At 34.6% G+C, this 24,431-nt stretch overlaps 1 protein-coding gene across 20 annotated transcripts in view; it reads left to right on the top strand.

The window, feature by feature from the left end:
- LOC116268596 (zinc finger protein 280D) overlaps positions 1-24,431 on the top strand; it is a 107,255-nt gene that overhangs the window by 13,001 nt on the left and 69,823 nt on the right. For 12 of the 20 annotated variants that reach the window (XR_004185433.1, XR_004185434.1, XM_031669254.1 and 9 more), the window contains 5 exons: positions 10,302-10,345; positions 13,371-13,517; positions 16,413-16,478; positions 16,579-16,718; positions 23,913-24,030. Coding sequence is in view for 18 of the 20 variants with exons in the window: in XM_031669254.1 (XP_031525114.1) it covers positions 10,302-10,345; positions 13,371-13,517; positions 16,413-16,478; positions 16,579-16,718; positions 23,913-24,030 (515 nt within the window). In the remaining 2 variants the exon portion in view is untranslated. Of the gene's footprint in view, positions 1-9,926; positions 10,032-10,301; positions 10,346-10,457; positions 10,527-13,370; positions 13,518-16,412; positions 16,479-16,578; positions 17,838-23,912; positions 24,031-24,431 lie in introns of those variants that run through there. The other 8 variants (XM_017960665.2, XM_017960663.3, XM_031669257.1 and 5 more) reach the window with 6 other exon arrangements.

Below are 24,431 nucleotides of genomic sequence, written 5' to 3'. Positions count from 1 at the left end.
AGGGGAAGCTGTGTGGGTAGCAATTTATAAGGTGAGAGAGAAGAAGTGAGAGAAAGAGAGGAGGAAGGTCTCTTAGGCTTTTTTTTTTTTTAAACAACCATTTCTTGTGGGAACTAATAGACTGAGAACTCACTCATTACCGTGAGGACAGCACCAAGCCATTCATGAGGGATTTGTCTCTTCCATCCAAACACGTCTCATTACCCTACCTGCAACATTGGATATCAAATTTCAACATGAGGTTTGAGAGACAAACATTGAAACTATAGCAGAGGTGATTATTTTCTGATCATATAGGCTGCTGTTGAGAATTGATAGCTGAGACTGGAATTTATTAGATCTGCTGTGGGGGGAACAGTTTATGTAGGACTGAGGTCTAAACTTTGTGGAAAACCTGTTTTTACATTATTTAAGGTGGAAGTAATCTGGAGAATCTGTAAAGAGTTAAAAAGGAGTAGGTGAGTACACAGGACTGTTGGTGTATAGAAAATTACTGAGCATGATATTTCAAGAAATGGGGTTAAAATAGCTGTGAGATAAACAAGGAAAATGCAAATGAAGAAAAGGTAATTTGATTTGGCTATTGGGAGGGTTTTTGGGATCTTCAGGTGGATACTTGCTTTTAGTAAAGTACTGTAGAGTAGATAATGCTATAGCTGCCCTGCTGTGCTCAGCTCAGTTTTGACTGACAAAGTGGGTAGCAGTAACTAGAGCAGGTGGTTTGCAACCTGGATCAGGTTTGCAGGAGGTTATAGTTGGGTGAAGAGGAAGTGATGAAGAGATTCCCTGTACCCTGTGTGAAAAAGTTTTCGTTCATAGCAAAGCTTTTAATAACCATACTGATTTAGATTCGTTTGTAGATTTAAGTAGTCTGTTGAAGCATAGCCTTTCTATGTATTAATATTATATTAAAAGAACTTTGCGTTTACAAAAATGTTAAAATTCTAAAAGGTTGAGTTATCATGATGCTATAATATTTGAGATGTTTGATCTGAATCGGTGTCTGTGAAGCAGGTGATTTCATTGAGAGTTTTGATTTAAGCCATCAAACATCTTTATTAAAATGAAATTAATTTAAGATTATTGGATGTTACTTTTTTTAAAGAATTTACTTGTTTTGAATAAACTCAAGACTTTTATTCTCAGTGTTGAGCTTCAACCTAACTGCTTCATTCATTATATTGTACTTGCAAGGTCCTAGAAAATATTTGGATGTAGCAGGTTGATTACCAAATATTTTATTGCCAATTCAAAAATGAAGTTTCATAATTCAACATGTCTAATTAGAATAATTTTTTTAGTGAAATAATTAAAAATCTTCCATATCTTTCAGTCTAGGCAGAAATTTACATACCTCTACTAGATGGAAATATTTTCGGTGTTAGGGTTGAAAGGGTTCTTGAAGGGATCTTGAAAGTGAACATTTTCAATCACATAATGCTTAAATTTTTCATATTTTTCTTTGGTGAGCTTTCTCACCTAGAGTTCGTCTTAGTTTTTGATATTTTAACTGCTAATTGTTTTGTTCTTGTATTGAGATGAAGTTTGCCTGCCTGTAATTTGGTATTCCAAATATTCCAGTATTCCTGGTGGAGGCAAATAGTGTCATATCTGAAATATTTGGCCTTAGAAGTGCCTGGGTTTGAATCCTTGCTCCTTTACTAAGTTTTGTTACTTTGGACAAGGTACTTACCCTGTGTAACTAAATTTCCACAGCTGTAAACAGGGGATGATGATAGTGTCTACCTCATAGGAGTTTTTGAGGATTAGATGAAATAATATATGCATTTAATGTTAGCTAATGTTAATAATTGTGTACTAATTACAATTATTTTATAATTATATATTTATCATTATATTGTATAATTTATAATGATGGTAACATAGTAGAATGTAAGGAATGAAGTAATGTTAAAGCTCAATACTAGCAATTCTCTAGTTTGCTCAAAACAAGTAAATATTACTATTGTTGTTATTGTTACTTGAGCCACACAAAGATCAAGTCACCTTCTTTCCTTCTTTCTCATGACAAACTTTAAAATTTCCGTAAATAGCTTTTACTTCTCCCACCCTATAGTCTCATGTTTTTTAGGACTTTAGTCCTTTCAACTTGACCTAGACAAAGCTCTAGTTCTGAATTCCTTGTAGTGGACATCTGTTATTTTTGCCACCCAGCATCTATTTACCCTTACTTGGTTTTCCTTTGGAAAACCATTCTTTCCTCCAATCTTTATTCTTGTGCTTTTTGATTAAGACTCTCCCTCTGGTACCAGGGAGAGCATGTGATGTAAGCCCAAACCTATCACAATGCCGTAGCATTCCCTTAGTGATTGGCTTAGTGAAGGGCATGTAATTTTAGCCAAGCAAACCAACTCCAGTAATAGCTGGGTCTCTTGTCATTGTCCTGGATTTCAGTTTTGAAGAGTGTTAGACTGGAGCTGTTACAGTCATCCTCAATGGAGATTATGAGGATAGAATCAATACAGAGGAAGCGAAGCCCAGGAATGGAGAAAGAAACCAGATTCACATGATATTGTTTGAATTATGTCTAGTTATTTTTACAAATGAGCCAATAAATATCCTTTTGCATAAGCCAGTTTGAGTTGGGTTTTTGTTACTTATAGTTGAAAGAATCATAACCAATATGTAGTATTTCAAGTGGGGGTGTTGATTAGTATAGAATAGGGTAAAATGACCTTCTCTCTGATTTAATACTCAAATTCTGTTATTTTGACACAGTGTCACAAATCTGATATCAGTCCCCACTTAAAATCCCTCAATGGTTTTTCATTGTTCTTAGGATAAGGACAGAATTTCTTAACACAGTCCATAGGTGCTTCATTGTTTAACTCTTAACTCTTGTCTATCTCTGTTGTCTTATCTCTTCCCATGTAACTCCTTGCTTTTTTTTTTCTTTTTGTCACAGTGATTTCTTTGCAGCTTTTCATATTTACTGGCCTGCCTTTTGCCATAGGTTTTTTGCACATGCAGTTCCTTCTTCATGGAATCCTCCCTTCCTTCTCCTGTTTGCCTAGTTAACTCCAACCCTTTCTTCAAATAACAGCTTAATCATCACTTTTTTTTTTTTTTTTTTTTTTTTAGCAAAACCAATTTTGATTATACTGGCTATAATTCCAGATTCATAACCTTCATAGCACTTACCATTGTCATTTTACATCCCTTTGTATGAGTGTTTGTCCCTATCTCTAGACTACAGGTTTCATGAATGCAATAACTATGTATTAATTTTTGTTCATTGTTGTATTCCTACCCGACACACAGTACATGTTCAATCAGTACAGCTGTCCCTTAGTATTCATGAGAGATTGGTTCCAGGACCCCAGTGGATAGCAGAATCTGAGGATGCTCAAGTCCCTTATATAACATGGTGTAGTACTTGGATATAACCTATACACACGCTCTCATATACTTTAAATCATCTCTAGATTACTTATGATACCTAATACAAAGTAAATGCTATGTAAATTGTTGTTATATGTTTTTAAATTTGCATTTTTTATTCTGTTGTTACTGTTTATTGGTTTTGTTTCTGAATATTTCAGTCCGTGGTTGGTTGAATCTGTGGATGTGGAACCATGGATAGGGAGGGCCAATTGTATACTTTTGGAATAAATGACCTTCCATCTTATAGATCTTCTGGTACATCTTCAACAGTACATCTTCAATTTGTATTTTTGTTCATTTTTTTGGAGGGGGGCAAATACAAAACTGTTACTACCATTCGTTCTCTTATTGAGATCTTTTAAAACTTCATTCCATTTATTTATTTATTTAACATATTCCTTCATTTGTTTTTCGATCCAGGGACAGACTGGGTAAAGCCTCATTCTGCTTGTTTATATGTATTACACTCTCTACTCATGTATAAATTTAATCTGCACACAGGATAGGCTTTTTTCAAATTATTGCTGTAAATACTGCCCTTAGTTAAGTCATTCAAGGCATTAGAATACCCTTTTTACCCCTTAACCACAACTCGGTCTTCAATCACTACTATCTGTTGCATCACACACACACCAAACTACTGAGTGGGATTGGGAATAATAGGGCAGGAGAGGGAATAGATTCTTACTTTGTACTCTATATACTTCTGTATGTTTGAACCATTTTCAGTAAACATGTTTTATTTTTTTAAAAACAGTGCTAATGAAAATATTTTTGCTTTAAGGATTAATGTATATGTTTCTTCCATGATAGGGTATTTCCTAACCCCTGGCTAGTGTGATTGCTTTTATTCAAACTCCTAACCTAGAAACTCTTAACTTTTTGGTTCATAGGCTGTTATGAGAATTTGATGCACTGTCTTATCTTTCCAGAAATTGAGTATTCACAAAATTTTGCTAACTTTTATATTTCTGTGGTGCCCCAAACCTTATCAAGAACCTCTGCTGTACCACTTTTAGTTTTTGTAATTATAGCAACCATATCCTCTTTTATAAGATATTTATGTATTCATCATAATCCCCCTAATAGGTAGCTTTTTGAGATAGGGTCCTTTTCATATCCTATGAAAAAAGTGTTGCGATTTGCACCTTGCATTAGAAAGAAAACAATTAAGGATATTATTTTTTAAATTCTTAATCGTTAATATTATTAAGTATTTTATTGTCCTTTCAAAGTCTGATTGAGCTCACTAACTTGGAGAATTGTTTTGGCTTTAAGGAATCCATCTGGATTTATCTTAATTTCAGAGAATTAAAGTGCTAATTATTTGATAAGTTACCTTCAGAGAACGAAGTTTTTTGTGTAAGTGAGGAGATGGGCAGGGAAAGCTGGCCTCATTGCTCTATGTTTTTTTTTCTTGGAAAGAGCAGCCTCTTCCAGGACCTGAATTTTCCCTGTTCTAGTCCTGATCGCCTTGAAGGCCACTTTTTTCAAGACTGAATTCCAACCTTTTCCCTTCTCTTTGCCTGTTCATTGTTAAGATTCTCAAATATGTAATCTTTTAAAAATAACATTTGATATTTTTGGTTTGTTTTAAAAATAAAAACTATGGTGTATCCATATATTCCCTTTTTAAAGATCTTTTCTTCCTTAGAGTGCTTATTATCAGGAGACAACATTCTTCATAAAAATTAGAATCTTTCAGAAACTGAGTAAGATTTATCTTCTGAAGTCTCTTAAGATTCTATAATCATCCAGTGTTTTGTCTCTAGTGTTTTAACTGCTGATCAGGTGTTTTTAATAATGAAGTTTGTGTGGTTCGAATGTGCCCTTTTCAAGAATAAGACTGGTTTTTAACAGTAACAACTGGACTGATTCTGAAAAAGATACTTAGTTTTCTAACACTAAAACATTTGTAAGAAATGCTTGAGGCACAAAATAAAGTATTGATTTAAATTTCATCTGCTTAAAGGTTGTAAATAAAAAATATAAAAGTTAATTTCTTTATAAAATTTCATAGCTAAATCCCTAAATTTTATAAAATCATTTTAATCATAGGTCTCTCTTTTAATTATATTATTATTGCTTATGATTTACATTTTCTATCACACAGATAGTGCCAAAGTAGATATCATCATTCACTGCTTTTCTAATCCTGTTACAGTAATTTCCAATTTTCCATAATGGAATCAACAGGCAATGGATAGTAAGGGAATATACAACAGTAGTTTTAAAAATTGCTGTTTTTACTCAAAAGATTTCATATGATTGTAAGGTGATGAACATTAAATAAAAATTAATTTTCAAATACTTTCTTGAGATAGTTGGAAGTGCTTGAGGGATCACAAAATCAGGGTTTGAAATACTAGATTGGTATTCATAGTTAAGAATTCACTTTGTATCCTTTAAGTTCTATTCATTTGAGATTAGAATTCAAAAATGATAGTCCTCCATTTCAGTATGCCATTGGTGACAGAAAGACTAAAGAATTGCTTATAAAATGAAATAGAATATAAACAAAAGCTGATTTAAGTAGAATGACTTAAATGCCTGATTTCTTGGAAAATTTCTGAGAGTAAAAAATGAAAGATCAAACTTTACTGAACCAATAAGCCAGTGTCATCTAAATGATTCCACCGAAAAACTCATTTTAAGTATATAAGTAAATTGTTAGTTTTTTTATAGATAGAACATTATCTTGAGCTAACTTTATGAGTTAGTTGAAGTTCATTTTTATGTGCAATACTTATTTTGCATATAAATTTTTGCTATTTGAAATGGTTTTCTTTTTTGTACCTGTTTTTTTGTTAAGTTGATCATATCTTGTTTTTTTTGGTGTTGCCAACTTCTTGGTTAGTAATACAATCCCCAATTAAAACATTTTTACGATGGGGAGACAAAAAGAAAGATTAACTTTATAATGTGATTTTTTGGATTATTTCATTGATTATATATCTTGAATTTATGGGATTGGGGAAGATGTAGAAGTTAACCATTCCGCCGGGCATGGTGGCTCACACCTGTAATGCCAGCACTTTTGGAGGCCAAGGCGGGCAGATCACTTGAGTTCAGGAGTGTGAGACCAGCCTGGCCAACATGGTGAAACCCTGAATGTACCAAAAATACAAAATTATTCGGGCGTGGTGGTGCACGCCTACAGTCCCAGCTACTCGGGAGGCTGAGGCAGGAGAATCACTTGAACCTGGGAGGCTGAGGTTGCAGTGAGCTGAGATGGTGCCACTGCACTCCAGCCTGATCAACAGAGCAAGACTCCATCTCAGAAAAAAAAGCTAACCATTCACCATGTTCCTCATAATCTCTTTTGTGTTTTAATTACTAGCTATTTATTTATTTATTTTTTTTAGAAAATAAAATACTAAGATACATGTAGAATGAGTGCTTTTTCTTACCTTTTCTTTCTTTTTTTTTGGAGTGAGGGTCTCACTCTGTCACCCAGGCTGGAGTGCAGTGGCCCAATCTCGGCCTACTGCTGCCTTGACCTCTTGTAGCTGGGACCATGGGCATGTGCCACCACTCCCGGTAATTTTCGTGTATTTTTTGTGGAGATAGGGTTTTGCCATGTTACCCAGGCTGGTCTTGAACTCCTGAACTCAAGCCATCCTCCCACCTCGGCCTCCCAAAGTGCTGAGATTATAGGCATGAGCCACTATGCCCAGCCTCAATGCTTTTTCTTAATAGAAATGGCATAAAGATACCTTATCTAAATGTTAATTTTTATATATTGGTACTTTTGAATGGGATACTTATTCTATTAGATTAGTAGTATATAATTTAACAGTGTGTTATGTTTATATGAGGGTAAAATTTTTTTTGGTGTATATTTTAATTAGTTTAGAAATGCTTTTTTTGTATATTTTAATTAGTTTAAGAAATGCTTAGCTGATAGCACATAAATTCCAGTATAATAGAATTGGGAATAGTTCTTTTTTTTTTTTTTTTTTTGAGACTGAGTCTTGCTCTGTCGCCCAGACTGGAGTGCAGTGGTGCAGTCTCAGCTCACTGCTGCAACCTCTGCCTCCTGGTTAAAGCCATTCTTCTGCTTCAGCCTCCCGAGTAGCTTGGATTACAGGCACACTCCAACATGCCCGGCTAATGTTTTAATTTTTAGTAGAGACCGGGTTTCACCATGTTGGCCAGGCTGTTCTTGAACTCCTGACCTCAAGTGATCCTCCTGCCTCGGCCTCCCAAAGTGCTGGAATTATAGGCGTGAGCCACCGTGCCCGGCCTAGAGTTCTTTAAAATGGGATTTATCCCAGAGTTAAAAATAGTTAAACATTATTAAGTGGTTTCTATGTGCCAGGCAGAGATGTGTTTTATATATATTATCTCATTTAATCTTCATTATAATCCAATGACATAAGTCTATTTTTATTTTATATGTATATGTAAATGGTAAATGTATATATAAAAAGCAGTAAACAAGGCACTAGGTTAACTAACTTGTCCAACATCATATGGGTAGTAAGTGATTGAGTCAGAATTTGAATTTGGCATTCATTCTTCACCATGTTTTACTCTTCATGGTTACTGAATGTTTAAGGTATACAATAGATTTTGAGCTGAATTAAGCCAGAATCTTTTCAGTTGAACTATAGTATAGCCTGAGAGCTAGAATTGAAGATGACTTGGCAGAAAGTTGTGGCCATGCTGGTACTATGACTTGGTTCTCCTGATTTCTAGTGTGGTATTCTTTTTTCAAATGTGCATACACTGTAGTTGTAGTTTGTGAAATTACTTAATTTTTTTCTTATCAGAGAGTAAAGAGGACTATGTCTAGTATATAGCACACCTGTGTTCGTAGTATGTGCTCTGTACTAGATCACATACAGTATTAATATTATTTAATACAGCAACATTACATCAGGTGATATCTATCAATGGATGAAAGTGAAAATTTCAGATAGTGAAAATACTTAGACCCACATTACCATTGATTTCTAATTTTTTATAGAAAAAGATATCGTTTAATTTTAGTTAAAAACTGAAACCAAAAATTTATAAAATAGGAATTATAATTATTTATGTGGGCAGTATCCATAAATGAATGGATTTTATTTTAAGTCGGTTACTTGGAATTCATTTTTCCCCCATACAAACAGTATATTAAATATGGGCATGTAATCTGTACCTGAGTTAGTAGTTGAACTTGAGAGTCCCCGCCTTTTTTTTTTTTTCCTGGCTATTTTATTTTATTTTTTTGAGAGTCATAGTCTTGCTCTCTCTATCAGGCTGGAGTACAGTGGTGCAGTCTCAGCTCACTGCAACCTCTGCCTCCTGGGTTCAAGCGATTCTCCTGCCTCAGCTTCCCAAGTAGCTGGGACTACAGGCATGTGCCACCACACCCAGCTAATTTTTGTATTTTTTCATAGAGACGGGGTTTGACTCTGTGTTGGCCAGGCTGGTCTCGAACTCCTGCCTCAGGTGATGTGCCTGCCTTGTCCTCCCAAAGTGTTGGGATTACAGGCGTGAGCTGCCACGCCCGACCTTTTCTGGCTATCTTAAAGAGCCAACTCTGAGCTGATGCCTTTGACGTCCCCGTTGCATATCTTTGTTGGATATACCACTTCTCTGGCAGCAGATTTAATGTTTCATAGAATTCTGTGCTTTACCAACAAAATTCTGAAGCCAGTAGATACTTATGTGGTCACTTAAAAACATTATATATGAGTCCATAGGATATGTAATTGTGAATCTTAAAAATATTCTGTGTTCCTGGTATTGGTAAGTCCTTAATGTGAAGCAAGAATTATCATGTCTTTATCTGAAATAAGCATTATACTGTTGCTAGTGGGACAAACTACAGCTATTCAAAAATTGAGTTAAAGAGATTTTTAATAGTACAACTTTAGAAGTAGGGGATATTAAGTTAAACACAAGATTCACTAGAGTCTCTTGTGATAGTAACTCTGAATAACTGAATTAATAACTTCTGGAATTAAAGTAATAATTTTTTCCTTTGTGCTATTTCAGTGCACATAATTTGGAATTTGAAAAGTAGGAAAGCTTGCTTTTGTCAGCCTAAGGATAAAGAGGAAAGTGAAGGTTGAATTAGTTGTGTATTCCAGTGTTTTAGATTTCCATTGTTTAATTTTTGACATTTTTTGCTTTATAACTCAGTTTTATAAAAGCTTGTTTATTTTGTAAAATTTATGCTATTGCGTGTGCATGGAAATTCAAAAAACAGATTCTCAGTTTGAATAAAGCAATTCAAATAGTTTTTTTTTCCCAAAAAAATGTGTATTCTAACAGCATTTTTAAAGCCAAATAAATTATTGACATACTAGATTGTAAACTTCTGAAGTCTAGGAATGTGACTTACTCATTTTTGTTTTCCCCTGACCTTAGCACATTACCTTGCATACAGAAGGCCTTGAGTAGTTATTTTTTGAATGAATTAATCTATGATGAAATATTTCCAGTGAATTTTCTGTTCCCATTCAGTTGATAAAAAACCAGAAAGATATAAACTAAAATTTATTTAAAATTGTGTTTTCTTACAGAAATAATTACATGTATTTCTGAAATACAAAGAAAAGATAAACAGTTAAAGGTTAATGTCACTCAGCATTTGAAAAGTTCGATTTCCAATAACAATACATTGTAAGGTGATTACTCATTTTTACTAAATAATACTTTAAAAAATTATTTGTAATTTATGAATCATGACATTTCTTCAAGTATTAAGTGCTGAGTATAATAATCATGTTTTTATTAAATTTGGGTTTATTCAGGAATGAACCAGTTATGTAAAATGAGCTATATGTGTATATCAAATATATCAAACATAATTGATCTCTGTATAGGAGAAAAGATTAAATATGTATATGTCTAATTTAATGAAGTCCACACTAATAGTTGGTATCTTTATTTTATAGGAAGGAAAACAGAAATAACTTGCTGCCTTGTCTGGAGTCACATGGTGAGTTTAGAGATTAAAGTTACATCCAATAATTTGTGAATCCCAAGTTTCATGTTTCAATATTTGGTGTTACTTAAAGTGACTCATAAAATTGACTGATGTCATGTGTCAGTACTTAGGTGACAATTTACAGAAAGTCATCTCTGCAGCTTGATGGGCGACAACCCTTTTCAACCAAAAAGTAAGTGTTGCTGCCACGACTAATACTAGTATATGTGACTTTCGTATCACTTTACTTCAGGAGAAAGGATGAAAGTTGGGAGACATTTAAAAAAAAATGCTTAAAATTGTTAAAGTAACAAATGTTCACATAAAAACAAATAATATAAATAAAAAAGTGAGTAAAATAGAGGTGTTTTCCCCCATTATCAGAAGAAACTACTTTTACCAATTTGGTACATATAATCTTACATGTTTCTTCTGTACATAGAGAAAAAGTAAATTGTTTCTAAAAAAGTTATAAAGCTATTATGCCTTAAAATATTTTTTTCTCAAAAATATATCCTGGGTATATTAACAATGGCAGTGCCCTGTTAAAAAGAACAAGGAAGACCTTTGTATACTATATGAGTTTGCTAGGACTGCCATAACAAAGTACCGCAGACTGGGTGGCTTACACAGTGGAAATTTTTCTCATAATTCTTGAGTCTAGAAGTCCAAGATTAAGGTGTTGGTAGGACTGATTTCTTCTGAGGGCCATATGGGAGGGGTTTGAGGCCTCTCTTCTTGACTTGTAGATGGCCGTCTTCTCCTTTTTTTTTTTTTTTTTAATGACGGATTCTCACTCTGTCACCCAGGCTGGAGTACAGTGGCTCGATCTCGACTTATTGCAATCTCCTCCTCCTGGGCTCAAGTGATTCTCCTGCCTTAGCCTCCTGAGTAGCTGGGACTACAGGTGCTCGCCACCAATCCTGGCTAAGTTTTTTTGTATTTTTAGTAGAGACTGGGTTTTACCGTGTTGGCCATGCTGGTATTGAACTCCTGACCTCAGGTGATCCGCCTGCCTCGGCCTCCCAAAGTGTTGCCTCCCAAAGTGTTGTGATTATAGGTGTGAGCCACTGTGTGCATCCTCCATCTTCTTCTTATACCTTCTTGTGATCTCCTTTCCTGCTTGTGTCTGTGTCCTAATCTCCTCTTCTATTAAGGACACCAGTCATACTAGATTAGGGCCCACCCTACTAACCTTATTTTAATTTAATTACTTCTGCAGACCCAGTCTCCAAATACAGTCACATTCTATGGTGGTGAGGGTTAGCACTTAAACATATGAATTTTGAGAAAACGCAGTTCAGCCTATACATGTAACAACTGGATGTAAATGATACTTTTGTTATTACTATACAACGAGTGTCCCTAATTATTTAAAATTATGCATTTTCTGACTTTGCCTAGTCCATATATTGTTATATGCTATGTGCCTACTGCCCCTCTAATGTGTAGGGGGGAATGTATTCCTATATGACCTTGAACATATAAAATTAACACACATGAAAAAATAGCAGTTTGAGATCATATATGTTAAATCTTGAACTGCATGATATTGATTATCAATGTAGTTCAGATTTTGAAGAAAAGTAAAATCTAATGGTTTATAAGGGGAATTATAATTGAACCAAGAGTTAGGAGGGCCAGGGAATTAATATTTTGTTGAATATTCACTTGATGTTAGGTGCTTTATGTGGCATTTTCTTGAATCTATGTGATACTTCTATTAGGTAGATATCATACTTCTATTATAGATGAGGAAAATAGGTTCAAGTAACTTCTCTAGAGTCATATGATTATAAACAGTGGAATACAGATTTGAATTACTCAATTTGATATCAAGTCTCTGCTGTGTTTGCTGCAGACTGGAGTGATATAGACTAGAGCTGAGAAGGAAGGATATTCTAGGTAGAAGAAGTGGTGTAAATAATAGCTCTGAAACACACAATAAGGCTGGTGTTTCAAGTATTTAAAAAACACAAATGCTAAGTTATGACTTGCCAATGAAAATTAGTATTTTTAATTATTAGATTTGAAGAACTCTGTATAATTAGTCAAATAGTACAGTTTAGAGAAAAAAAGGTTCATGATATTGATGGCATTTAGGAAAATGGGAAGGCCTTTTTTTTTGGTAGGTGGACTACACTATAACATTAGACTAGAAAATGATTTGTGACTTTCTTCCTGTGAGAAATATCTACTTTGCCCTTAATTGAATAAGCCTAATTCGTTTTCCATATTCTATTCTAGCGTCTCTTCCCTGCTGGGTTCTGTGCCTGGCATTATTATTATTATTATTATTATTGTTATTATTTATTTTTTTAAAGACATACTCTCACTCTGTCACCCTGGCTGGAATGCAGTGGCATGATCTCAGCTCACTGCAACCTCCACCTCCTAGGTTCAAGCGATTCTCCTGACTCAGCCTCCCAAGTAGCTGGAATTACAGACTCGGGCCACTATGCCTGGCTAATTTTTCTGTCTTTAGTAGAGATGGAGGTTTCACCATGTTGGCCAGGCTGGTCTCGAACTCCTGACCTCAAGCAATCTGTCTGCCTTGGCTTCCCAAAGTGCTGGGATTACAGGTGTGAGCCACCTCTCCCATCCTGCCTGGCATTCTTGAATCTGCTTTAGTTTATCCCGTTTATCTCCCACCTGTTGCCTCTTAACCTTAGTTTATCTGCCTTTTGTGAATACATTTTTAAAAAGACAGTGGGTATAATCCTTTTTGTAGAGATAATCATATTCTATGTATATGACTAAAACTCACTTTCACTGAATTTGACTATTCCAGATTTTCTGTCTACTGTAAATAACTACTGTCATCAATGATCTGTTTATCTAAATTTTACTATTTAACATTTTAGAGAGTAAGCTCTGCACTTCTCACTGTTGTTACCACATACTGACTACAAATATCAATTCAGAAATTCCTATTAGGGTTATTAAAGTACATCTTAAATTTAATGCTATGTATTACAAAAATGTTTTTATTTTTATTTTCAAAAATGAGGTTTACTTCTCTCCTTTTGAAAATTAGGTAATTCAAAAATGGCAGAACTGTTTATGGAATGTGAAGAAGAGGAGCTGGAACCATGGCAGAAGAAAGTAAAAGAAGTTGAGGATGACGATGATGATGAGCCAATCTTTGTTGGAGAGATATCAAGTTCAAAACCAGCAATTTCAAGTAAGCATTTACTTTTAGTGAAACCAAACTTTATAAGGTATTACTTCTAATAGAAAAACTTGTGAACTGTTTAATAGGTACTTGGTGTTCATGTTCCACTGTAAAGAGTTAGGTATGAGAGATTGGGTGGGAGGCCAGTAAGAACTTGAGAATCAGGATGGCGATGTGTTTGGGGACTTGAGGAAGGAGGTAAGAGTGTTAAATATCAGATGTCAGAAAAGAGAAATGGACTGAGATTAGCTGGTGACCCTGGAGGTCTTCTGAGATTAGAAATCGTAATTTTTAATGGAGTTAATTAATTAATTTATTTATTTATTTGAGACAGGGTCTAACTCTATCACTAGACTGGAGTGCAGTGGCACAATCACGGCTCACTGTAGCCTCAACCTCCTTGGCTCAAGCGATCCTCCCACTTCAGCTTCCCGAGTAGCTGGGACTACAGGCGTGTGTTACCATGCCTGGCTAATTTTTGTATTTTTTGTAGAGATAGGGTCTCACCATGCTGCCCAGGCTGCTCTCGAACTCCTGAGCTCAAGTAATCCACCTGCCTCATCCTTCCAGAGTGCTAAGATTGTAGGTGTGAGTCACTGCACCTGGCCTTAAGTAACGTATTTATCTGTTTATTCTTTTTTATTTTTTTCAAACCCAGAGAAAATAAAATAAAATATTTGGAATGCTTTGCTTAAAATTTCAGAATATACTAAGTGAGTTTTTGTTGGTCTCAAATGGGACTTCTCACATCCAGTCCTCACTGCAGTGTCATCTATACATGGCCACAAAATGTATAGGTGATGAATGATTGCACAGTCTCTGGCCTGTGTACCAATAGAAGCTGCAGCTTCTGACCGTATCCATCTTCCAGTAACTCCTTTTTATATTCATGAAAGATAACGGCGCTGTCCTCAGCCACTCTACTTGGATGATGTAGCGTTTAGCACATTTAAATCCTTAAGGCTTTTGGGCAGAACAACTTGGTACCTTTGTGGCTTATTAGCTTTGAATTAGAGAATTGGTCTTGACATTGTTATAATATTAATGTGCAGATACTGTGACATTTGTTAAAATGTCCACTCAAAAATGTATGACAGTGCAGAGAAATAATGTACAAATTTCAGGGAGAAAGAGAAAATAGATCCTTTTGCATTTCATTTACTTGTTTGTTTGAAGCCAGGAGAATTTACCAAAGAATGTTATGTACCCAGTTTACTAGTGTGTGTGTGTTTACTAACCATGGTAGTGCTTCAAAGTGTGATTAAGAGACTAAAATTTTCTGAAAGCCTAGTTCTTGCTTCACTTACCTATAAACTCGGATTGGCACCTTTATTCAGTTTTATTAGAGTAATTACACCAATCGGATTTTCAGTACCATTTCCTGTGGCACGTTGGTCATCTCTCATGGAATGCTAAGTGGAGTGCCACTTGGATTATAAAATGTATTACGCATGATGGCATTGTTGGTAATAGTGGAACATATTCTCTTGATTATTGTTTTATATTGAAATGTTATATTGCAAAATTATTCAAACTCTTACCGAAAACATGACAGTTAAGATTCAAGTTGAATTTATACTGATTGTAGATGACTCTTCATGGTATTCAAGTAGAACATTGTACATTGGTTTTAAAATAATTCCATCAAGAAAGGGATTGACCCCAATAGAATTTCTTTTCTACAATGTTAAGGTGAATAATTTAAATGGTTTCATTGTTATTTTATGTGTAAGCCATAAAATATGTTAATGTATGGAACATGAGTTAAATGTTTGTATAAAACTGCAAGAAAGGAGGTCAAAAACTTGTGATCCATAGACTACACCCACTAAAAAGTACGACAGCAATAGTTCTTTCATGGTTTGAGTAAATATTTAATCCTGAATTTCTGAGTGAAAACAGTTTCAAGTTCTTTGAGTAGAACTTTCTGTAATAAGATTTCTGTAGTGTTTAATTACAGAGCACTGCATTGACCTTATCAGAAAACAACCATATTTCTGTTTGAACCATTATTTTATAGAATTACTTAATGGGATCTGGTTCCTTTGTGAGGAAGATAAAAGAAATTTTTATGAGATTTGGTGGGTTCTTTTTTTTTTTTTTTTTTTTTTTTGGTGCTTTTTACCTTTTTCTAACCAGCAATTTTAGGCAAATCCTCATGCTTCCAAACCACAATTTGATTAGCTAGAAGTTACAGAGTTTACATGCATGCAAGAATGAGGAACTTTAAATTGATCCTCAAAGTCATGGCAGGCTCAGATTGACTTCTGGTGTAGTGGTAGTTTTGAAACTTCTTAACTAATAAAATGCTATTATAAACTGTTGGTTCACTTTAGTCTGCAATCTCTGATAGTTTTTCTTTTTTAACTCAAAACTAATAGTAGATAATCCAATGAGATTTTCCGTAATGAAACTTCAAGGCTTTTAGAGGAGTGAATACAGTGTAGAGGTTGGGCAAGGATTTGATTTTGAATCATAGGAACCTGACTGTACGTACAGCCCTGTCATCATGCAAAGAAAGATATACATTTAAATTATAGGTTGTATATAAATATATTTTTGGAAAATTTTTATTAACTATGTGATGTTTCTTTGCAAGCACAATGTTTTGAGTCACATGTAGTCAGATTTGTCATTCCCTTACTTCTGGCTTTTGGATTTTGAGTTACAATGAGAAAGATTGTTCTTAGTCTATAAAACAAAGCCTAGTTATCTTGTTTCTTTTGTTTCTTTAGTAGATAAAGATGTATGTATTTAAAATGAGCTATATTCTTAAATCAGTGATTAGTTATATACTCTTTCCATAAATCTGTTTAAATGTTTTCAATTGATGATTTCTATTATCTTAATATGTATTTCATTCAAACAATGAATTTTAAAATAAATAAATATAATCTTTTATAGATATTTTGAACAGAGTTAACCCCAGCTCATATTCAAGGGGACTAAAGAATGGTGCACTCAGTCGAGGTACAGTATTATTGTACTATTTTAATTTTAAAGTGAAGTATTTTGACAAAATTGATTATGTACAAATAATTTCAATATATTGTGTTACTTTAAAATACAGGTATTACTGCTGCATTCAAGCCTACAAGTCAACACTACACGAATCCAACATCAAATCCAGTGCCTGCCTCACCAATAAATTTTCATCCTGAGTCTAGATCTTCAGATAGTTCTGTTATTGTTCAGCCTTTTTCTAAACCTGTAAGTGTTTCTAAAACTATACAGCCAGCTCAGGGATCCCTTGGATGTTATTTATCAATATCAACAATACCCAGTTAAAATTCTGGACTGTCATAAGTAGTCATCCAGTAGAAGCATAGTTAGCATCAGAAAATGTCACCATATTTTTGGTAACTCTAGCAGTACCCCAAGTAATAACTGAAGGAGCTAACTACCCAACCTGTTAATAACAGGCAGTATGCCTAAATAGGTACAGTAATGAAAACTATACTATCAAAATGTGAATAAAGTTATAATCAGTAATAAATATTGCATAATGACAAATATTTAAGATTGCAAACTGGGCCAGGTATTCTTAATTGGGAAAACAGTCAAGAGACCATCATAGCTTTTTATTCTGAAAACATTCCTATATAGTTCAGTTAGTTAAAAAAAAACAAATGTTTTTTTCCTATTACAAAATACTCCCACTTTTTTTGTTACAAAAAATAATAGAAAATGGTAATAGTTAGCATTCATTGAGCTGTTAATATGTATAAGGCTTTGTGCTGAATGCCATAGGTAAATTCATTTCATTTAGTTCTTAAACATCCCCGTGAAGTAGACACTATAATTATCCTCATTTTTTAGTTGAGGAAACTGAGGCTTATAGAGGTTGAAAGATTTATTCAAAATCCCAAAGTTGGCAGTTGAGGGATCTGGGATTTCAATCCAGCCTAACCCATAGTTTATATGTATATGCACACATACATACATATATGTTGTATATAAATGTACACTTTTTTAGTCATGAAAGAATTGCCTTAGTCGAACAGTTCTCAGACTGTATTTTGCAATCCTCTGGGGTTCCCCAAGACCCTTTCAGAGATTTGAGAGTCAACAGTGTTGTCATTATAATCACAGACTGTTTTCCTTTTCCACTGTGTTGTTATTTGCACTGGTGATGCTGAAGTAATGGTGGGTAAGCTGCTGGTACCTTAGTGTGAATCAAGGTAGTGCCACCGAAGTGTACTTATAGTTTCTGTATTAGTCACCTGCCATGCACTCACAGTAAACTATATTACTCAACTGAGTATTACTCAGTTATACCCAATTTCCCTGATGAAGTATTAAAATGTTATTAGTTTTGTTAACTCTCTACACTTGAATATGTGTTTTTAAAAATATTCTGTGTGATGACATGGGTAGTATGCATAAAGTACCTCTGTGTCTGAAGTATGATGGTTGTCTTGAGGAAAAGCACTTGTGTGATTGAATTGTGAGGTAAACTACCTGATTTTGTTGTTGTTGTTAATAGAGCACCATTTTTACATGAAAGAATGACTGACATACCATGGTGTATTAGATATTTACTTCTGTGTATCAATATTACCACAAACTTACAGAGCTTAAAACAACATATACTCTTTATCTCATGGTCTCACAGTTTCTGTGGGTCAGGAATCAAGTCATGGCTTAGGTGGGTTTTCTGCTTAAGGATCTCACAAGGCTGCATTCAAGATATGGTCCCTGAAGTTGCAGTTTCATCTGAAATTCTATTGGGGAAGTATTTGCTTCCAAGTTCACATGGTTGTTGGTAGCATTCAGTTCCTTAAGGGTCGTTGGAATGAGAATCTCAGTATCTTGTTGGCTTTTGGCTGGCTCCTTGGCAGGTAGGTTTTCCCAATAAGACTGCTTGCTTCCTCAAAGCTAGCAGGTGAGAGTGAGTCCTTAGCAAGATGCCCTTATGGTCTTAGGTAACATAATCACGTACACAAAAATCATATATATCCTGTCACCTTTGTTGTATTCTATTGGTTAAAAGCAAGTCAGAGGTCCTGCACACACTCAAAGGGAGGGAATTATACAGAACATGAATACCAGGACCCGGGGTTTATGGGTAATGACATTTACATGGAGGCCAATTTAGAGTCTGTCTGCCACACACTTACTCAATCTTGATTGTTTGGCAAACATTTCCTCAAACCTCTCACTTCAACAAAAACAATTGATAGTAATATTTCTTGCCAATGGTAAAATTTGAACTTTCAAGCAAAAATTAGAATTTTGGAAAACTCATTTGCCACCGTGATCTTGGCAGCTTTTGAATACCAAGAGTTTTCTGATGAGTGGTGGTGTTCATAAATAATGATTTAAAAAATATTGTGTAATGAACTATGTCACCATTTGGAAGACCTGTATAATTCAGTGAAACCAGTATTTTCCACATAACTAGTATATATATTACAAAAGTATGTATGGGTAAAACATCCATTTAAAAGCTAAGATAGATCAATGATTTTAATGGAACAGGGATACGGTTTCAGATTTCACACTGCAACAAACCTTTAAGAAAGTACCAACTGTTCAGTTTTGGTATAGTATCAAAATAGTATATCCACAGTTAATTAAAACCCTATTAAAACACTCCGTTTTCCAGTTATATATTCCTATGAGGCAGATTTTAATAATATTCTTCAACCAAAACAACATGTCCTAGTAGATTGAAGGCAGAAGCAGATAAGAGGCTAAAACAATTTTTGATTAAGCTAGATAGTTAAGAGCTTTGCAAAGATGTGAAACAATGCCACTTTTCACTAGCTTTTTTTTGTGTTTGCAAGTCAATTTTCATTAAAATGTTATTTATGTTAATCTGTAATGAGTTTGTTATTTTAAAATGAATAAATAAATGTTATAAAATATTCTCTGTTTTAATTTCTAATATGGAAAATATTGATAGACATAACCAATGTAAACAAAATCTTTTTGGGTTCAACAATTTTAAAGTGCATAAAATGGTTCTGAAGCCAAAGAGTTAGGGCACTACTGTCTCAGAAAAATAGTAGTGAATTTTCCTAAAAATGTATATTCTTTAAATAATAAGAACAATAAGGGAGACTGCTGAGTCTCTGTCTTGAATCATCCAAGGTTCCACAGGCTATTTCTAATGTTTTAAAAAATGTAATAGGTGGCTGGGCGCAGTGGCTCATGCCAGTAGTCCCAGCACTTTGGGAGGCCAAGGTGGGCGGATCACCTGAGGTCAGGTGTTCAAGACCAGCCTGGACAACAGGGCAAAACTCTTATGTCTCTACTAAAAATACAGAAGTTAGCTGGGCGTGGTGGTGGGTGCCTGTAATCCCAGCTACTTGGGAGACTGACGCAGGAGAATCACTTGAACCTGGGAGGCAGAGGTTGCAGTGAGCTGAGATCATGCCACTGCACTCCAGCCTGGGTGACAGAGTGAGACTCCATCTCAAAAAAAAAAAAAAAAAAAAAAAGAAAAGAAAAGAAAAGGAAAAAAAAGGTGTTCCTGAAGGTAGCTGGAAGGCTACCCAGAATGTAAAAATTCTTTGCTGTTAGTTGGAATCAAATTAACTCAGTGGTTTCTTTCATGCTTATTATAAGCTATTTGGCATTTGAGGAAAAAAAAATAGAAAAAGAAAACATTGTTTAATAGTTTGTTAGGTAAAAATCTTTCCAACATTTGACCGAGGGAGGGGAAAAAGAAATAAAAGCAAGAGTTTGTACATTTGGTGTTAAAGGAATTAGGAATTAGATTCTTTTCTGACTCAGAATGTTTTGGGCATAGTTTTTAAATGAAAGCACCTCAGTTGATGGTTCCTATACTTGGGTTCTTTTTAAAAATGAGAGGTTTTGCCAGTTGGTCTGGGTGGAACCCAGAAATGATAGCTTCTTAAAAACTCTTCAAGTGTGATTCTACTGTGCAGTTAAAGTTAAGAATGACAGAGGAGTATTCTGGAATGAATTGAGAATCCTGTTTAAGGGACTTTTCTCTGAATTTTGGAAGTTATTTTAATAAATTATAATTAGTAGTTTTTTATGTCATATTTTGTGTGTGTGTTTTTACTTTTTCATGGAATGTCGTATCTGAACATCGCTTTCAGGTTGGCAGGGATGGGATGTATTATTATCACCTAGAAAGTCAATGTGATATAGCTTAAGTGCTTGGGCTTTGTAATCAGTCAGACCTGGATTCTATTTCCAGCTTCATCAGCAACAAGTGGGGCTGTACTGGGAGCCTTATTAGACCACACCTAACCTTAGTTTACCTATTTATAAAATGGGGAATAATATTAGGTCTTTATTAGTATTGTTGTGATAGCTGCTTAATATGATACATGTACCATGAAGAGCAAGTACATTTAAAACAATTGTGATTATTTCAGTTTGAAAGGTGAATAACTTGAAACTCAGAAGTAACTTTCCCATTTTTTCACAAATATTTGGAGAAAATGTTTACTTTGAAGTATATGTTTTATTACTGTTAAATCATAGGGCATTATTGATTAAAAAAAAATACCACATGTTCAGGCCCAAATGCCTACATCTGCCTATTAGGCCTCAAATTCTAGGATTAGTTTGAGTTACATCAATAGCTTGTTTCCATAACTTCTTAACAAACCCGTGTCAATAGAAAAGTTAGTAACAAAGCAAAATTCTTCAAACTTAAATATTCCTTAATTTATAATAAAACATTTATGTTTCTCTTATGAAATAATATGTATTTGGGGACAGAGTTTAGAACAGTGAAAAGAGTATATCAGATCCCTATAGTATATGCAAATACATATTTCTGTTTTTTCACTGAACATTCTACTTGGAACATTTCCTAAAAAAATGTTAACTTGGCCGGATGCGGTGCCTCACACCTGTAATCCCAGCACTTTGGGAGGCTGAGGTGGGCAGATCACAAGGTCAAGAGATGGAGACCATCCTGGCCAACATGGTGAAACTCTGTCTCTACTAAAAATACAAAAATTAGCTGGGCATGGTGGTGTGTGCCTGTAGTCCCAGCTACTCGGGAGACTGAGGCAGGAGAATTGCTTGAACCCAGGAGGTGGAGGTTGCAGTGAGCCGAGATCACGCCACTGCACTCCAGCCTGGCGACAGAGTGAGACTCCGTCACACACACAAAAAAGTTAATTTTTGCACAATAGTTTATCAGTTTAACCATTTCTCCATTGTTAGACATACAGGTTATAATTGCTTTGCTGTTATAACTAATTTTCCCTTAAACATTTTTATTTCATTACCATAAATTCTTAAAAATGGAATAATTAGATAAAAGAGGGTAAACTGGCTGGGCACAGTGGCTCACACCTGTAATCCCAGCACTTTGGGAGGCCAAGGCAGGTGGATCACTGAGGTCAGAAGTTCAAGACCAGCCTGACCAATATGATGAAACCCCATCTCTACTAAAAATACGAAAATTAGCCAGGTGTGGTGGCATGCGCCTGTAGTCCCAGCTACTCAGGAGGCTGAGACAGGAGAATCACTTGAACTCAGGAGGCAGAGGTTGCAGGGAGTAGAGATCAGTCCATTGCACTCCAGCCTGGGCAACAAAAGTGAAACTCTGTTTCACACACACACAAAGGAAGTGAACCTTTTAAAGCCTTCAATAGCTACTGCGAAAGCTTTTATGCAGAAAAATTATGCTAAAATATAAGCTCTACTTTGCCAATAATGAATGTTACTACTTTTTAATTCAAACTAATATTAGACACAGAAAAAATAGTACAAACAGTTCCCATATACCTCTTACCCAGTTTCCCTTTATGTTAACATCACAACTGGGTAATTAACATTAACCCAACTATAGACCTTCCTGGAATTTCATCAGTTTTCCCATTAATGTTTTTTTTCCTGCCCAGTATCCTGTTCAGGATCCCACCTTGCAGTTATTTCTTTTTAATCTCCTTATATTTTCTAGTTATTCATTCTTTCTGTGTCTTCCATAACCTTGACACTTTTAAGAGTAGTGGCTAATTAATTTATTTTGTAGTAGATATTATGGTAACATGCCAATTCATTAGTTAAATATTGCTATTGTTTTTATTTGCATTTCTTTGGCTAGCAATTTGGAAAAAAGGTATTTCGTATGTGTTGTTCATTAGTATTTGATATCTGAATTCTCTGTTTATGGCCTTTGCCCATATTTTTCCTAAAGTGATAGTCTTTTTTGCTTTAATTTTTAATCATTGTTAATCTTGAAACTTTTGCTTGTTATATATTATGACATGTAGAATGGTCCAAAAGTCACTCTGAGAGCTGACTGTCCACAATGAGTATCTTTTAAATGTATTAATAGTACTGGAGTAAATGTGTGTGTGTGTGTGTGTGTGTGTATGTATCATTATATTTAATGTATAATAATATTGGAGTGTATGTCCCTAAATTATATTGACCATATTTTTCATAATTATGTACACTATATATGTATGCTCATATATGTTATAACTTTATACTGCTTTATACTTGACCACATTATCATGCATCTCATACTTTTCACTCCTCTCTTCTTAAGATCTTCCTTTTAGTTTGGACCACCCTTTCTCCTGATGGAAGGGCTAAAACTTCCTTTGAGTCCCGAGGCCTCCAGGGGCAGGACAACTGGCCCCAATTATTCCTATAAACAACTTCTGTTCTAAACCGTGTCTGCCTGGCATTCTTATTTGTTCACTCTACTGACCGGTTTGCTTTCATATTTGCCTGATGAGACGGAAGATTCCTGGCCTAGCATGGCTTTCTATGGGATGATGGAAAGGGTGTGGGGCCCATTTTTTCTCCTTCTGATGCATAGCTTATACATTTCTCCAATAAAGATGATTTCAAAATTCATATTATGTGATATATTCATCCTTAACACTGATGCATAATACTGCAGATTGATTCTGTTTGTTTGCCCTGATATCTCAGTTGTGAGGTTTTTAGAGGCATAGAAGCTTTTAATTTCTTCGGTCATGTAAATATGGTTTTTATTTTTCTCCTTGCTTATGCCCAAAGATTTTGCTAAGTTCTATTATTTGCCCTTTAATGAGGATACTGCATCTTTAGAAGTCATCTAAAGTGTATCAATCTTATTGATATATAAGTTGATTTATGTTTCTTTTACCTTGAAGAAGTTGAACTAAGAATACGCCCCCCATTTTAGTTTTCTAGTCAGCAGTAAACCAGCTCTAAGTAATAGCTTGCTTTCAGTTTCAGTAGATGATAATTTTGGCAAAGTAGCAATTATCTTTGTGTTTTTAACTTATTAATAATTGAGTCATCAAAGGATTTCCTTAGAATATTGGGCATACAATTAAGTTTACTTTTGTAAATGTCTATGAAATAAAATTCTTACATAATTATGTAAAATTACATAATATATAATTATATTGAAATAATTGTAACTGTTGAATAAATGTATTATTTTTCCTTTGAACTATTTAACAGGGTTATATAACAAACTCATCACGAATTGTGTCTAATAAGTCATCAGAGTTACTATTTGACTTGACCCAGGATACAGGATTATCACATTACCAAGGGGGACCAACACTTTCTATGGCAGGTTGGTTTTAGTATTTTTTTCATAAAGATTATAAAAAGAAACTTGATAAATATGCATATGAGATTGACTTTCTGTTTTGAAGCCCCTACCCTTGTGTGAAGTTTTTCATATATTGTAAGGTGGAACATCACTAGTAGTTCTTGAATACCTTTCTTGGGTAATTTTCTGTAAAATCCTATTTAATGACAGAATATTTTATTTCTTCCTATTAAGTAAGTAACCAACTTTGAACTCATTCTCACTTGGAGCTAACCATAGCTGAGATACACTAAAATAATCTGTGAGTTAGAGAACTTCTCAGGTAGCCTAAATACTCTGTTTAAAAAAGTATTAATTAGTTTCTATGGACACTAGTGTGAAAAATATATGGTTATAGTTGATTTCCTAATTAGTGTCTTTCT

The sequence above is a fragment of the Papio anubis genome, chromosome 7 (assembly GCF_008728515.1).
Source record: "Papio anubis isolate 15944 chromosome 7, Panubis1.0, whole genome shotgun sequence".
Lineage (NCBI taxonomy): Eukaryota > Metazoa > Chordata > Mammalia > Primates > Cercopithecidae > Papio > Papio anubis.
This window is presented reverse-complemented; position numbering and strand designations above follow the sequence as displayed.